The sequence below is a fragment of the Neofelis nebulosa genome, chromosome 4, assembly GCF_028018385.1.
Source record: "Neofelis nebulosa isolate mNeoNeb1 chromosome 4, mNeoNeb1.pri, whole genome shotgun sequence".
Classification (NCBI taxonomy): domain Eukaryota; kingdom Metazoa; phylum Chordata; class Mammalia; order Carnivora; family Felidae; genus Neofelis; species Neofelis nebulosa.
The window spans coordinates 44,623,963-44,639,852 of NC_080785.1; the positions used below are offsets into that span (position 1 = coordinate 44,623,963).

Sequence of the window (15,890 nt, forward strand, 5' to 3'; positions counted from 1 at the left end):
AGTTGCAATCATGGATGGACGCAGCGGTGGCAAGGATGGACGAGGCAGAACAGAGAATCAGCGATATAGAGGACAAACTTATAGAGAATACCGAAGCAGAAAAAAAGAGGGAGATTAAGGCAAAAGAGCATGATTTAAGAATTAGAGAAATCAGTGACTCATTAAAAAGGAACAATATCAGAATCATAGGGGTCCTGGAAGAGGAAGAGAGAGAAATAGGGGTAGAAGGGTTATGTGAGCAAATCATAGCAGAAAACTTTTCTAACCTGGGGAAAGACACAGACATCAAAATCCAGGAAGCACAGAGGACCCCCATTAGATTCAACCAAAACCGACCATCAACAAGGCATATCATAGTCAAATTCACAAAATACTCAGGCAAGGAGAGAATCATGAAAGCAGCAAGGGAAAAAAAGTCGCTAACTTACAAGAGAAGACATATCAGGCTTGCAGCAGACCTATCCACAAAAACTTGCCAGGCCAGAAAGGAGTGGCAGGATACATTCAATGTGCTGAATCAGAAAAATATGCAGCCAAGAATTCTTTATTCAGCAAGGCTGTCATTCAAAATAGAAGGAGAGATAAAAAGTTTCCCAGACAAACAAAAATTAAAGGAGTTTGTGACCACTAAACCAGCCCTGCAAGAAATTTTAAGGGGGACTTTCTGAGGGGAGAAAAGATGAAATATATACATAAAAAAAATTGGGGGGTTTCCTATTGTCTATTATATCTAAATAAAGATGTTAAAAATTGGCCAATTTGAAGTTGATATAGCTTACTTATAAAATATAACACAGCACATCTTGAAAGAGAAAATGCATTGTTTTAAATATTGAGCCCTTTATTGACTACACTGTGGAACATAGTATCTTGAAATGAAACATTAGTGGGTTTTGTTTTGTTGACATTTTCATTTATTCAACTGAAAAAAAAAGTCAGGAAATTCATCTGATGACCAGTAGTAAACTACCTGTAAATTAGAGCAAATACAGAGACCAGTCTTTGTTTGGACTGATATTCAATCAACTGGTCAGAAAAGGCTTTCTTTTTGTAGAATCATGACGTATTAACAGTCACCAAATAGCACTGGGCTAGGAATTTCTAGAAATAATTAATGATTTTCATTTTACACATGGAATAGTCATAAAACATAGATGGCTTACATCAACTCATATTGGCCCATCCTTAATTGCTCTAAGATTCAGACAAATGGCTATTCTTTCATACGTTGTGCAAAACTTTCCCTAAATATCTGCTCATGCTCAATAAAACTGACATGTCACCCAAACATTCTTTAATCTCACTGCGACATATAAATGGACACATCCATCATACACACATGTATAATTAGGTGACTCAAGGAATATGCAAAGATGGCAAGAAACCATTCAATTCTTTGGTTATGCTCTACTGACAAATATATATTTCTTGGCAACTAGCCAATCGGTTTTGGAAATAATATTGGACCATGACCCAATAAAGTCTAACAACCTATCCCTTGCTTTACATGCATCATTGGGTCCTGTCACCAATCACCAGTCATCTCCCTAGGGCATACACTCCTTTCTTTGGAAGCATGAAATGCCCCTAGATAACTCTGCCCTTCTCCAGAGAAACACATTTTCCACTCAACTGCAAGTCTTGATTCAAAGCTAAAATTAATGCAGGCAGGCAATTTAGGTCTCTTAGAAAACTTCTTAGAAATGACAAATGTATGTGATGTTAAAGCCACCCAATATGTCTGCATGCTGCCTTATTAAATTACAAACACCTGGCTTATTTATACAATGTATCCAATGGCTTACAGATTAGGATCCTAGAAATAATACATGTCTTATAGCAAAAAATATACATATAATAATCCACCTATAGTTTATATAAATGATGAAATGTTTCTGAATATATCTATATATCTATATATGTACACATATATACTCTGTGTGTATTTGAAGAATCAGCACACAAATACCGCAGTCCTTCATTGGCTCTTCCACTTCAGTGTCAAAGACACCGGATTTCAAAGTCTTAGGAGCAGAACAAAGGTCACCGCTGAGGACAAAGAACTGGCTTGATGCACCTTCCCTTGTGAAGGACCAGGTTGGCGGGACAGTGGCAACCTGCGATGCACGGCTTATTGCATGGACCGATCTCATTCCAGTTGTCACAGGTCTTGGCACATCCCGGGCCACAGGTATCATACACAGCTCCATGCTTACACTGGGTGGCTGAGAAAAGGAGACACGGGTGAGATGTGGAGAAAGAGCCACGTAGATTCAACCTCGGCCCAATGCCATTCTGCAGGCTCATGTCACCCACTGCACTGGCTCGTCCAAATAGCAAACATCCAACGTTCCTCAAACACTCTGGGAATCACCTGCCCTTGAAAAAAACAACATCAAAGATCCACCTTCTGGGCTAGTGATCTTCAAAGTAAAATAAAATGGAAAGCTTTTTATTCCCAGGGAAGACAAACTACCCATTAGTGACGCTACCGGGAAGTCTATGAGGTTATTTGGTTATTGAGAACAGTATGAAAAATCAACTCCAAATTGTGCTTAGAGCTATCAAGTTGTGATAAATAGGAATATTTTGTGCAGCCTCATCAATATTCAAATACACAGAATTACACATACAGGAAAAAAAAAAAAAACCCTACCAAGCTTACTGGAAATACACGACATATTTTAATCATAGTGATCAATTTGAGGCAAATTAAAGCAAGAGTGGGGTAAAACCAAATAGGGAAAAATGAGACGAGTGACTGGAGAGAGTGAAGTAGGTGGCTGTCTGGCCACAGAGAATACAAAAATGACGAGCTAGCCAAATCATAACCAATTTGCCATCTTTGTTTGCTTAGAGCTAGAATGATTCTGACAATATTCTAAGAGTTCCTGAAAACTCATGAATAGATTTGTCAGGAAAACAAACATTCTGGGAGTTGTATGACATACAAATTTTCCCATCTGAGTTATTTCCAGTGGCAAAGAGGCCACCCTTTATCCTCATGAGTAGGAATGTTGACACGTGTAGGGATTTAGAAGAGGGACTTTCCAAGAATACCAATAACAATCTAACCTTCATTTGAAGTCGCTCCAAACAAATTTAATAACAATGGAAGAGTATCAGTTTAAACACCTCTATTATAGCTTATGCAGTTTGCAAAATAATACCTTGCAAAGATTGTAAACAATGTAATTGTAAAACTGAAAAATAGGACTGGTTTTCAAGCAAGTGGGCCTTATATCGAATCTTTCAAATTATATAGAGTTATCACAGAACATTCATGTTTTACCATATCTAACTTACAATAAGGCTCCTCAAATACCCATTACACTAGTTAAACAAAAATGAGAAAAGGGGTGCTGTGAAAAGAGTAGTCAATTATCACTCACAAGTTCTTCCATATTATTAAAAAACTGAACTGTATGAAACACAGAATTTTGAGAGACATCTGAGTGAAACCTACTTTATAATACTTGGCTCTATAATTATCATTTTTCTGTATAGATTTTAATTTTCATATTAAGCTTTGGCATTTCTATCCCTGTCCTAGTTGCCTAAGCTGTTAAATAAACTAAACTAACTGTTACCAACCACCTGTTTTGAACAAAGCCACTGTATACGATGCTTTCTTGTTAGAGATACACGACATGATATACCAATAGAGGGATGGGTTACGGGAAGCTATTGCCAGCCAATTATATTGAAACATCAAATGTAGTCTTATTGGTTCTATGCCTGACTTACTTTCCCCTTTTTGAGGTGTTTTCTCAAAGGTAACTTCCTATCCAAAACAGTAGCCTCACATTCTCGATTCCTTTTCCATATTTATTTCTTTATACATATCACTACCATTTCTATCATTTGTAACATGTTTATTCTGTCTTCCCTCACTAGAATATACACTCCTTCAGGGCAGAGTTTTCATTGAGTCTCCCACTGCATCTCTAGCTCCTAAAGGGCGTTAGGTATGGAAGCCAGCAATACATACTTGCTGAAAAAAAACAAATGAGTTATGAAACAGATATAACTACACCAGAGAGCGGATTGGACACTTTCCATTTGCCCCTCTAGACCTACTCTCTTTCTTTCTTGAACCTGCTCTATGTCTGTGCTCTGTGTTGATCTCTAGGGATGATTTCAACTGGTTCACTTTTGAATGGTGAACACTAGTTGGCAATTGGAGGAAAGGAGAAGAGTGAGGTCCAGTTGCTTATTTCCTTAGCCCTCTCCTTCTGGCACCACTGTGGGCCACTGCACCCCTCAAACAAATGCCACTGTTCCTAGTGAGTAGTTTTCATACTCTACAGAGCTCTCTCTGTCCCCACTTTCTGACAGTCAACCCCTCCCTTGCTTCCTTAGGCCCAGGAATGATAACAGCCTCTCTGTTATGACACAGGGTATGATATAATAAAAAATAAATATTTAGTCTTTGTCCCCAGTTCCTGGCACATAGCTCCTAAAGTCCATGGACTCTCTAGAGTATTAAGGGTCTATTGTATGCTAATGACATGACTGGTGGCTAGGGGACCCTAGATAGCTTCAGGATGTGACTGGTCACCAGGAAGACCAAGGCATGATTAGAGGGTTGGAACTTTCAGCCCTACCGCCCAATCTCCAGGAAGGGGAGAAGGGGCGGATGTTGAGTTAATCACCAGTGGCCAATGATTCCATCAATCGTGCCTGCATAATGAAACCCTTATAAAAACTCCTAAATGACTAACAACAAGGTTCAGAAAACTTCAGAGCTGAAGAGCATATCAGAGTACTGGGAGGGTGGTGTACTTACTCCCCTGGGACCGAAACTCCTATGTCAGGACCCTTCTGTCCCTTGTTGTATGCACTTCTTCATCTATTCAATGGTATCCTTTATAATAAACCAGTAATAGTAAACAAAGTGTTTTCCAGAGGTTAGTGAAATAGTCTAGAAAATTGTTAAGTCTGAAAGGGAAGGGGGATAGTAAGAACACCTCTCTCCCCCTGCTTTGCAGCCAAGGCACACAGAAGTGAGGTTAACCTGAGGACCCACTACTTGCAACTGGCATCTGAAGCGAGGGCAGTCTTGTGACACTGAGCCCTTAAGCCTGTGCAGCCTTGTGCTAATTCTGTGTAGTGTCAGAATTGAATTGAATTGCAGGGCATCCAGTTGGTCTCTGAAACTTTGGAGAATTGGTTGATATGAGAAAAAAGCCCCACACATCTGGTATCAAAATATTGTGAGGAAGAACAGTTCATTTCCAGGGCCCTGGGCTTTTCTTTGTTATTTTCCTACATCCTACTTAATCCTTTATAAGACATCCATCTATTAAACTTACTTCAATTAGTAAGTTTGAGTGTGCCGTTTGTTTTCTGCCTGGATCCCAAATGATACAGTAGATAAGCAAAAACTTAGTATTACTCATTAATGCTACATTCCCTAATATCACCTGTACAGTGTAACTGTATTAAGTTGCTTCGGCTTTTCATAATTTAATCATATTTCTTAGGCTACCAGGAATTGCCTGTAGCAAAGTCAGTCCTGAGACCTAAGCTCTGCCTTGATCTAGAGCCATCACCTAGCTTGGTGAATGTTACTACATCCACCCCAACTTCCCCTGTTCTAGACACTCCCCAACCTTTTCTCCCACCTCTCTTATCTGGGTGAGCTGTCCCTTGACTGTATTCACAGAGCACCCGCTGCCCACCTCCATTTCTGCGTTTGCAGCATGAGATTATAATCCTCTCTCCAGCTTAATCTAGGCTACGAGAGGGAAAGGCTATTTTGTTTCTCTATTTTCGGCAATAGTGTGGTGTTTAATGTGTAGTAGGTACTTAGAGGACCTGCATCGATATATGGATGAGTGAGTGGGTAGATCAACATAACTATTCCTTTAAATCTTGCTTGCTTTTTGGATAATCTTTTGGCTTTTGATAGATCCCTTCAAAGTTGTTGTTGTTGTTGTTGTTTTGTTTTTTGCTTTTCAGTGGCTAACAGAATACCCTATACATTGTATATGCCTAATAATTTGGAAACATCCTAGCTGAATACCATATTCACACACAACTATATCCGAGTGTTGTTATGTTTCCATGGACCAATGGTGTTCAAAATTGAAAATCAGTTTCATCAGGGAACTTCCCGATACCTGACAACCCCCTTAAAAAACCTAGCCCAGGTTATTTTAATACGCAGTCAGAATTGAGAACTAATCCTATAAACAACCCTCACATTCATACTTCAGTCACAGTAGAGACTCATGTCTTTTTAGCAAACGAGAAGGCAACTATTTCCAAAGGGGAGGTAAGTGCACAATGGAAGCTCCTACTGTTTCCCATCATCTTGCACCTAAAACCCTACTGGAGCCCATCCTCAGCCTCAGAGTGCCCACCCTTCCTCATCGATGATTTTAGGTCATCTGCACAAGCACCCTTAACTCATCTCCCCACTGCCCCTGCTCCACATCTGCACCCATCCTTGATTGGCCATTCCTGTTTTCTGACCCATCTCCTCCAGGAACTTGCTCTATTCTTTGTCCTTCTCATTGAACATTAATCTCTGTTGGCTTTGCTTCCAAATATTACCAACATTTTCAGATCAACACTAATCTTTGACAAAAAAAAGATTTCTTATCAGACTTACTTTCATCTTCCTTTTACCTCCAAACTTCATAAAAGACTTCACAGTCATTATATCCAATTCCTCTGCAATTAATCAACATGGCTGATCTGTCTTTCTTTCTCACCTACCACTTTACTGAAGCAGTTCCCACCAACATTTTCAGTCATGACTATATTCACCGGCATCCCCACTCTCCTATAACCTCTCCACAAAATATTTGGCCTTATTGTCCACTTTATCTTTGGACATTGAATTCTCCAGGCTCTTCTGCTAACACTTGGAGAACACCTCTCTCTTGGGCTTCTTTGCCTGCTCCCCTGGCATTACAAGTTCCAATGACCTCCAAGACTCTTTCCCTTACCTTGTCTTGTCTTGTCTCTATCAGTTACTACAGTTTCATCTCTAATTTCTAGTTCTGATTCTCTTCCCAATCTATCTTATCATTTTCCAAGTCTTAATTCAAATGGCACCTCCTCCAAGTAGCTTCCTGGATCTCCCCCAGAATGTCCTTCCTCCCTCTGCAACCCACGGCACTTTCACATTACAGTTATTTATTTGTTTTAATCCCCCATCTCCAGGGCAGCTGAAGTTCTTAATCAGAGAAGCTTATAAGAGTCCCCTGAGGATCTTTTAAAAGATATTTCTCAGCCCCATTCCCTGAAGACTTTTGCTCTCATTCTGCATTGGGGCCCAAGTAGCTGTAGATTTTTAAATTCCAGGGGTCACTAGGACAATCATCCCCGGTGGAAGAGGGTGACCTGCCAAGGCCCAGGCTCCTGTGGGCAGAGTCCCTTCTACCATGACCCAAAGTTCTGGCACAGGGCCAAGCACACAGGAGCAGCTTATTAAATGTTAGTGCCTGTTGGAGGATGACTTAATCTTAATGATGCTCCATCCATCATCTCATTTCCCAGTGTGGATTACATTTGGCTGGCCTCGAGTTCATTTTCCACTCAGCTGCTTCCAGAAAGCCTCTTTGAACTCACTTCACCCTCCAGATACTTTGTTTCCCTTGAAACCGTGCAAAGATCACTTGCAGTACGAAAACTTGATAGAATTTCCTCTTTCCTACCTATGTTCTTTCCTTTCCCCACATTCTCTCATAGACACAAGCTCTCCCATGTCTCATCCTCTCTCTGACCTCTCAATTCTTCCTTCTGGCTCTACCACTTAACTTCCTGATGTTCTGCTGTGACATTTCACCTTTGGCCAACTGAACACTGATTATTTCTCTCACGATCTACAGGGAGAAAGTAGAACGTAGAAAATGCAGAACCACTAGGGGGAAAAAAGGTCTTTTCTCGTTGAACAAACACCATTGCCATTTGCATTTCAATTAATAAACATCTCCCGCGTATCTGCCACGTGGCTGGCATTCTCTTAGCCCAAGGAATCAAATGTGAATCAGGTATCATCTCTGACCTCCCATTACAGGAGCCTGGGTTTACCACCGAACAGGTAAAGGTGGCCCATAAACAGATTTTTAAAATTTTTTTTTAATGTTTATTTATTTTTGAGACAGAGAAAGACAGAGCATGAATGGGGGAGGGTCAGAGAGAGGGAGACACAGAATCTGAAGCAGGCTCCAGGCTCTGAGCTGTCAGCACAGAGCCCGATGCAGGGCTCGAACTCACGGACTGTGAGATCATGACCTGAGCCGAAGTCAGATGCCCAACCAACTGAGCCACCCAGGCACCCCTAAACAGATTCTTAATAAAATGCAGGATGCACTATATCAGATCATGAGAGCAAAGTACCACGGAGGAGTAAGAGAGAAACATCAACTTGAGGTTAAGGGGATGTCAGCATCTAGGAAGACCTCAGAGAGCAGAGCCCACTTAGGTCTTAAAAGATGAGTAGCAGCTGTCAGACAGACTGTGGTGGGAAGAGCTCCCCAGGCAGAGAGAGGGCAAGTGTGGGATGCGGGCAACAATAAACTGCCCGGCTCCATCAGGGGAAGGGGGTCTCAATTTGGTAGGTGGGAGCACGGAATTTGAGGAGGGAGAGATGGGGAGCCGAAGGCAGACAAGTAGGCAGGGGCTGTGAATCTAGGCAAGGGGGAGTCTTGGAAGGGTTTTAGTTAAGGGATGCCATGATTAGATTTGCCTGCAAATTGATCATCAACTGTTATATGATCCTAGAAAGTGAATACTGACTCCGACCCTGTTTGACTCTTCTGTGAATTCAATGTTTTTTTCCATATATATAAAAGACAAAAGATATATTATTTTCAATCGATTAAGTATCTGGCTCTGGATTTCAGCTCAGGTCATGCTCTCGCGGTTGGTGGGTTTGAGCCCCATGTCAGGAGTACTAACAGCGTGGTCTGCTTGGGATTCTCTCTCTCCTTCTCTTTCTGCCCCCTCCTTCTCTTTCTGCCCCCTCCCTCTCTTTCTAAAAACAAATAAATAAACTTAAAAAAAATAAAAAGATAAAAATAAAACCTAACTGTGACCAATTTGAACATATGCATTTAAAGGATTCACCTGGTTAAATAATTTAAAAAAGAAAAACCAGCCAACTACCAAAGTGATTAGGGTTGGCATGCATTTGTTCTCTAGGGGACACACAAGCAGACACTGCACTGTGTAATGTGTACAAGCAGCATTATGTGTTACTTCATGTGGTAACTCAGAAAAGCGCTGGGTGTTAGATTTATCAATAAATTCAATAAGCACGGCTCTGTGCCCTCTGGAACCCCGCTGCCTCCATATCCCCTACTGAGTGCTGAAGATCCCCGTACTGACTATTTATCTCCTAATCCTTTACAGGAGGCACCCAGTTGGCCAAGGAGAAGCTCACTGTGTATAATTAAAGCCGTTGCTACAGCAAAGGGCTAGAAGCACCTGGAATTTATAGAGACAAACAGAGGAAAACCTGCTCATAGAACCCAGCAGGCTATCTGATGTGCTATAGAAAGACACACGCCACTTCGAGTATCCCAGATGCTTTTCCACTTATAAAATGCATTACTGAAAGTGCACTGACAATTAGTGTGGGCTACAGGGAGATGTCAGGAAATCTGCCGAGAATGGCCAAGTAAGATGTGAGGGCAAGAGCATAACAAAGTTACGGTCAGAGACTACCAACTGACAACTATCAGTGATAAGGCACAAATGAATAGAAATCGGAAAGACCTACATAACAAATATTTGAGTAAATTAGTTGATGCTTATGTAAATACGCAAATAAATATATACTCATATTTGACTATATTTGTCCACAGTGCTCTTGCTGGTCTGTTTTCATAATGATTAACCACAGAGGCTGTGAGGCAAATTTACCTGGGTTTCATTCCCAACCTACTCATTTTCTAGCTCTGTGGCTTGCAGCAAATCACTTAAATATTCCAAGCCTCAATGTCCTTATCCGTAAAGTGTGGGTAATAGAATGCTACCGTATAGATTATAATGCAGAATTAACAACATAAAATGTCATAAAAGTGCTAGTGTAGTCCTTGGGGCAAAGGAAGTGCTTAGAAAATGGTGAATGTTAATATAAACGGTCATTATTAAACTTTTATTCTAGACCTTTACGATGGTCCTTTGCATAGCATATTATATTCAGTAATTCACATGCTAAGCTTGAGCTCCATCAGTCCTTTTTGCCACACGCAGTGGGCATACGCTTTGTGCTAGTAGTCATGATAGTGCTAAAATCTGGGCTACATTTGGAAATGTCACTTGCTCATTCAGAGTTTCTTGCCTGGCTGGCTTCTTATTGGTTCAACCTCCAAGCTTTTTACTCTGGAAAATTTCTCTTCTCTGTATTAAGTGCCCTTACGTGCTGTCATAAGTCGAAAAGATCTGGAAGCTAAAAATAAGTAAAGGGTACTCTTATAGTCTTCAATATTCCAGATCAATTGGAAATGAATCCACTGAAAGATGCTGCATGTCTCCATAAATTTATTTTTCATGTGCCAGCTGTCAACCTGTGCAAGTTCAGTGTGTGTGTGTGTGTGTGTGTGTGTGTGTGTGTGTAAAGGTTCCCCTGCAACTGCACAGAGTTATACTTCACTCAGATGGCTCCATTAATTTTAAGTGGTAAATGAAATCTTTTCAGAGCCATATTCCTCGTCCATTAGAAAAGTAATTTTAGCTCCTGAGATTTGGTCCCTGAAATCAAGGGGAATGCGTAGTCCTCAAATGGTGCACTCAGACGGTGCTAAGTATAGCTGTGGGCTGGGAAGAGAGGACTCCTATATTCTGTATCTAATATAAGCCTTACCACAGCACCACCACAGCTAATGAAGTTTATAAGTTTCTGCAGAGCCCTAAATTACAGCAGGATGGATGGATGGGACGTGGCTCCGTATATCTTAGTCTTTTTCTGATAGATTCAAGGGAAGGAGGACTCAAAGGAGAGAAAGGGAGCTAGGAATATTCAAGGCATACTAAAAGGACCTCGTCCCACAAAAACATCACTTTTACTATGCTACCCCACACTGATGCATTAGGTGAGAGGTAAGCCATTCCGTCTTACTTTTTAGGAGCCTCAACCACACCATGTTATTGAGATAGGGAACCTGAAGGACTCCATAAAAATCTATTTTTTGCTCCCTTTCCTTCTTCTATTCTTGCTAGGACCTGCACCCCTGTCCTGCACATGCCTTACTTTATGTCCTCCTTGTAAGGGATGAGGAGTTAATGATTTCTTTGGAATCTTTCAACACAATAGATAATACCTAAGGAATGATAGGGTGAAGCCATTATGTTCATATTCCAGATCACTGGCACTAGACATCTTGAGGATGCCAAGGTCCCCTGGCTTCAGGGGATACATGACTTATGATGGACATCAGGACACTGTCCTTGTTCTGACCAGTTCCTGTATGCCCAAGAGGACATGTGCAGCAGACCACAATCATCAGTAAAAACTCCAGACCCCTAGCAAAGATGAGACTCATCTTCTACTTCCTTTCTGAGTCTCCCAGATGCTCTGTCTGTATCTGCTGTCTCTGTATCTTCAATAAACTCTGCTCTCACTTTCTGCTGGCTTGAGTTTGCTTTCCATCCTGTGTGAAGCCAAGGACCTTCTTGGCTGGCCCTGCAGGACCCCCCTCTGCATCCTCGGACCCAGTCCACCAGGATCACCGTGAGTTATTTTTATCAAATCAATACTCCTTTCAGAAGGGCATTCTTGCTGTAGAAAGTGAACTCAGATACAAAGACTGGACTTGGGTTTGCAGAGAAGAGAGCAAATTCCAAAATGGAAGTTAGAAGTAGGTAAAAGGGCTTAGTGCTTTTCATGGACACAGACAAGTGATTTTGTCAAGGGGCAGCTTGGAGAAGTTTTAGTAACCCCCAAATACCTGTCATCCTACTCCCTCAAAGCCACCCAAGTAGGCATAAAAATTAACTCAGTGGTTTCAACTCTGGCTACAAGTCAGAATCACCTGAGAAGTTTTAAAAGCTATATAAGGCCAATTAAAACAGGATATCTGGGCATAGGTTTCTTGTTTATCTTGTAAACTCCCTGGTGACTCCAATGCCCAGCCAGACTGAGACTCACTGGTCTAAGTAAACAAGATGGCCACTCAATGAAAACAGAGCCTCAAGGCAATCCTTCTTGACCTCTCTTCCAGCCCGGTGACCTCCACCAATATAGACATTCTAGAGTTAGCAGTGCCATGAACTGCCTTTTTTCTAATATCAGAGCTAAGGTTATTAGGATTAGTGTAGAATTAGTGCAACCCCCCTGTGTCTTCATTCCAGGCAAATCTGGCCCTTTTCGGAAAAATGTCTGCCAACCCTTGAAGTAAGTGACAAATACTCAGCCATCTCCTCTCCAGATCTAATTAGCAGCAGTAGCTTCTATGAGGTAGACACTCTTTCAGATGTTTCACATACATATCACTGGTGCGTATCACTCTGTGTCACAGATATTATTGTAAAATTCCAAAATATATTGGGAATCTCTTTTCTTCTCTCCTCATATACTGCCTCCATCTTAATCCAAGTCACCATTGTTTGTTCACCACCACACTCCTGCCTGGTCACCTGCTTTCAGTTTGCCCCGGCCAATCTATTCTCTACACAGTAGCCTGGACACAGGGTGATGTTTAGAAAACAGAATGAGGCTTGCTCAAAGTCCATCAGTGGCTTCCACTACTCTTGGAATAAAGGCTACCACCCTCCCAAGACCTGCAAAGCCCTGCACGATCCAGCTCCTGCTTCTATTCCACCCCCATTTTATGCTTCTTTCCCCTGCCCACCATGCTTGAGCCACACTGACTCCCTTCCAGTTCGAGAGCATGCTATTTTATTCCTGCTTTATGGTCATAAAATATGTTTCTTCTGCATAGAATTCTTGCCCTAACTCCCTTCAATCCTTCAAGGCTCCTATCATCACTACGGAGAAGCCCTCCCTTGTCCCCATATAAATAGCCACCCATTCCCTCTCCATTTGTCTTTTGTTGCTCTGCCTTATTTGTTTCCTACATCACACTTAACATACTTAGCCAGTATTTTCTTGTAGAGTTACTATTTTCATCTGGTTCTCCTTTTGGACTGCCAGCACCTCAATGACAAGGGCTTCGTCTCTTAAGCTACCAGAGTACTCACTGTGTTCAGCACAATGCCCAGCACGTAGACACTTTGTAAGAAATAATTCTTGAATGAACAAAGAAGTCCATTTTACAGATATCCAATAAGCTAATTAACTTGCCTGAGATCAAAGGACTATAACAAGTATTATAGAAATCTGTCTCTCAGAGGCAAAAGAATATTCTGCTAGGGTTTAACAATCTCTCCCTTTCTCACACAAACACACACACACACACTTATCCTGAAGACCTTAAATGACTGTAATCATCATGAATATTCTTTGCATCACATATAACCTTAGCCACAGCTGTGATTGTCCGTGTGCTAAGTACATCCAGCTGATAGCTTGAGGTTGAGAGGATTTTGCAACAGTGGAAATCCTTAAATTGTTCAAATGTGCTTGTCATAAAGCATTTCTCTTAAGTGCTTTCTATCCTGCCTAGTGGGAAGCCCTTGTGTTTTATCAAGTTGCAATCCAGTTGGACTATTGATGGAATTTCCCTTTGGCCAAGGGGGAATGTGGCCATTTGTATCAGAGAGTCTCTTTCATTGCTATTTTGGGGATTGTAGTGAACTTCTGATGGATGGATCCACCGGGAATTTCTCACCTGCACAGTTCTGCTGAGGCTCCCAGTGGACACTGATGCCTTCTCTCTGGCAGGCCCGGGTATATGCCAGAAATGACTCGCAGTAACAGTTTTTATGGACTGGACATTCACACATGTCTGTCACACAGGACCTAAGGAACCCAACAGAAAGAAATGAACATGTAAAAATATCAAATTATCAAACACCGTAAGCGTGACTTGCAGGAAAGGGTAGGTAAGTGGGATGTCAAACATTGATTGGCCATGAAAGTTTGCCAATTCAGGTTGGAAATCTAAAAATGGCATAAAAGTTCTCCATGAAACCTTATTGGGTACCTCTGAAGAAGGTGATATTAGGTTCCCTTTCTTCTAGAGGATTGTCCAGTAGAACTTTCTGCAAAGACGGAAATGTGCTATAATCTCCACTGTCCAAAGTAGACTCCATGACCCATATCTGGCTGTTGAGCACTTGGGATGTATCTAGCGTGTGTGAGGAACCAAATTTTTTATTTGATTTAATCTTAATTGACTGGGATGCAAATAATCAATATGTCTAGCGGTTGCCATGTTGGAAAGGCAGCTCTTAGACTACAGTCACCATTCAAAGTGCTGCCATTTTGTGAATAGCTCTAATACAAGAATAATAGTTTCTACTACAATATAACCAAAATAGTGCCCAGTATGATAAAAGTATAAGATCCCAGGGCTTTCTGAAGACATACAATTAAGATTCGCTTTGGCAATATCTTAGAATCTTAGTCTCTTGAGAAACACTGATGCTCATTCTTTAGAATGTGGGGTGACAAATTCCAAATAAAGCAAAACTTCCAGGCCTCGAATTAGACCGAAAGATAAAGAAGGTTGAGCCAAGGTCTTCATAGCTTAAGTTTAATTTTTTTTTAATGTTTATTTATTTTTGTGAGAGACAGAGATAGGGCATGAGTGGGGGAGGGGCAGAGAGAGAGGGAGACACAGAATTAGAAGCAGGTTCCAGGCTCTGAGCTGTGAGCACAGAGCCCGACGTGGGGCTCGAACTCACAGACCGTGAGGTCATGACCTGAGTTGAAGTCAGACGCCCAACTGACTGAGCCATCCAAGCGCCCCTAGCTTAAGTTCAAATGTGGAAATGATGGGCCAGGACATGAAGAGAACTGAAACAGGCCTCAACATAAACCAACAAATTTTCAAGCATGTTGACCGCAAAGACACAGTGATGACCTTACGTTGGTGTGTAGTATTATCGTTTACAAAATGCTTCCACATGCAGTCTGTCACTGAGTGCTACATAGGACAAAGCACAGTCCCTATTTTATAAGTAAACAGGTCATTTTGCAAATGAATACGTGGGCCCAAAGTCACGTTAAAAAGAGGCAAAAGGGTGGACTAAATTACATCCCCTGAGACTACTGCTCTTCCTGTTATTCCACAGGACCACCTTCATCTTCACCTTCCAGCAAGTTTACTCCCTAACAATTCTGACTTAACAGTAATGCAAGAAGCCCTCAAGATTAAGAACATGAAGCTACCCTTATTTTTTTCATAACCCTTGCCAGCCAAACCTCTTCCTTGCAGAACCAAATTCAAGGCTGAAAGCAAAAACAATTAATAATAATACTTAAGATTACAAACAGCACGGATGATCTTGAAAAGTGACCGGAATATGATAATCCACTGTGAATATGCCAGCATTTTCTCTTGGCATGGGACGTGTGTACACATCTGATTACAGAGAGCAGCCAGCTAGCTGTGCGTAAGGGCTGGAGCGCTGCCTGCTCCCAACAAGAATTAAATGGCGTAAACCATATTAAAGAATCAATAGACTCACCATCTCCCTGCAAAGGTATTACAGCCCAACTCTCGAGGACACAGCCTTGGAAATATGAACTAACAGGGACAAAAGAGGAACAGAACTGAAACCTAAGGAGCCTTCTCCATGTCATCAAGTGAGAAATTATTTGGTGACTGATGACTTAAGACAGAAAATTATTTGATGACTGATACAGGACAGGAAAACAGATCTCTCTCTTCTCCGGAATAATCAAGACTGCGTATCTTCATACCTCCTCCCACGTGCATTACAGAAATCCCATGGAATCCTGCTCACTAGAAAACCCTTTCTGGTACCCGACACCACGCTGTGCCTTTAAATTTGTGCAGAGC

The 15,890-nt window shown here is 41.4% G+C and overlaps 1 protein-coding gene across 4 annotated transcripts in view; it reads right to left on the reverse strand.

Annotated features, from left to right (window-relative positions):
- Positions 1 to 816: 816 nt before the first annotated feature.
- The window catches only part of BMPER (BMP binding endothelial regulator), a 254,725-nt gene continuing 239,651 nt past the window's right edge, over positions 817 to 15,890 (reverse strand). For all 4 annotated transcript variants that reach the window (XM_058724623.1, XM_058724624.1, XM_058724621.1 and 1 more), the window contains 2 exons: positions 13,752 to 13,882; positions 817 to 2,225 (listed from right to left, as the gene is read on the reverse strand). In XM_058724623.1, coding sequence (XP_058580606.1) covers positions 2,044 to 2,225; positions 13,752 to 13,882 — 313 coding nt within the window. In that variant the 3' untranslated portion in view covers positions 817 to 2,043. The remainder of the gene's footprint in view (positions 2,226 to 13,751; positions 13,883 to 15,890) is intronic.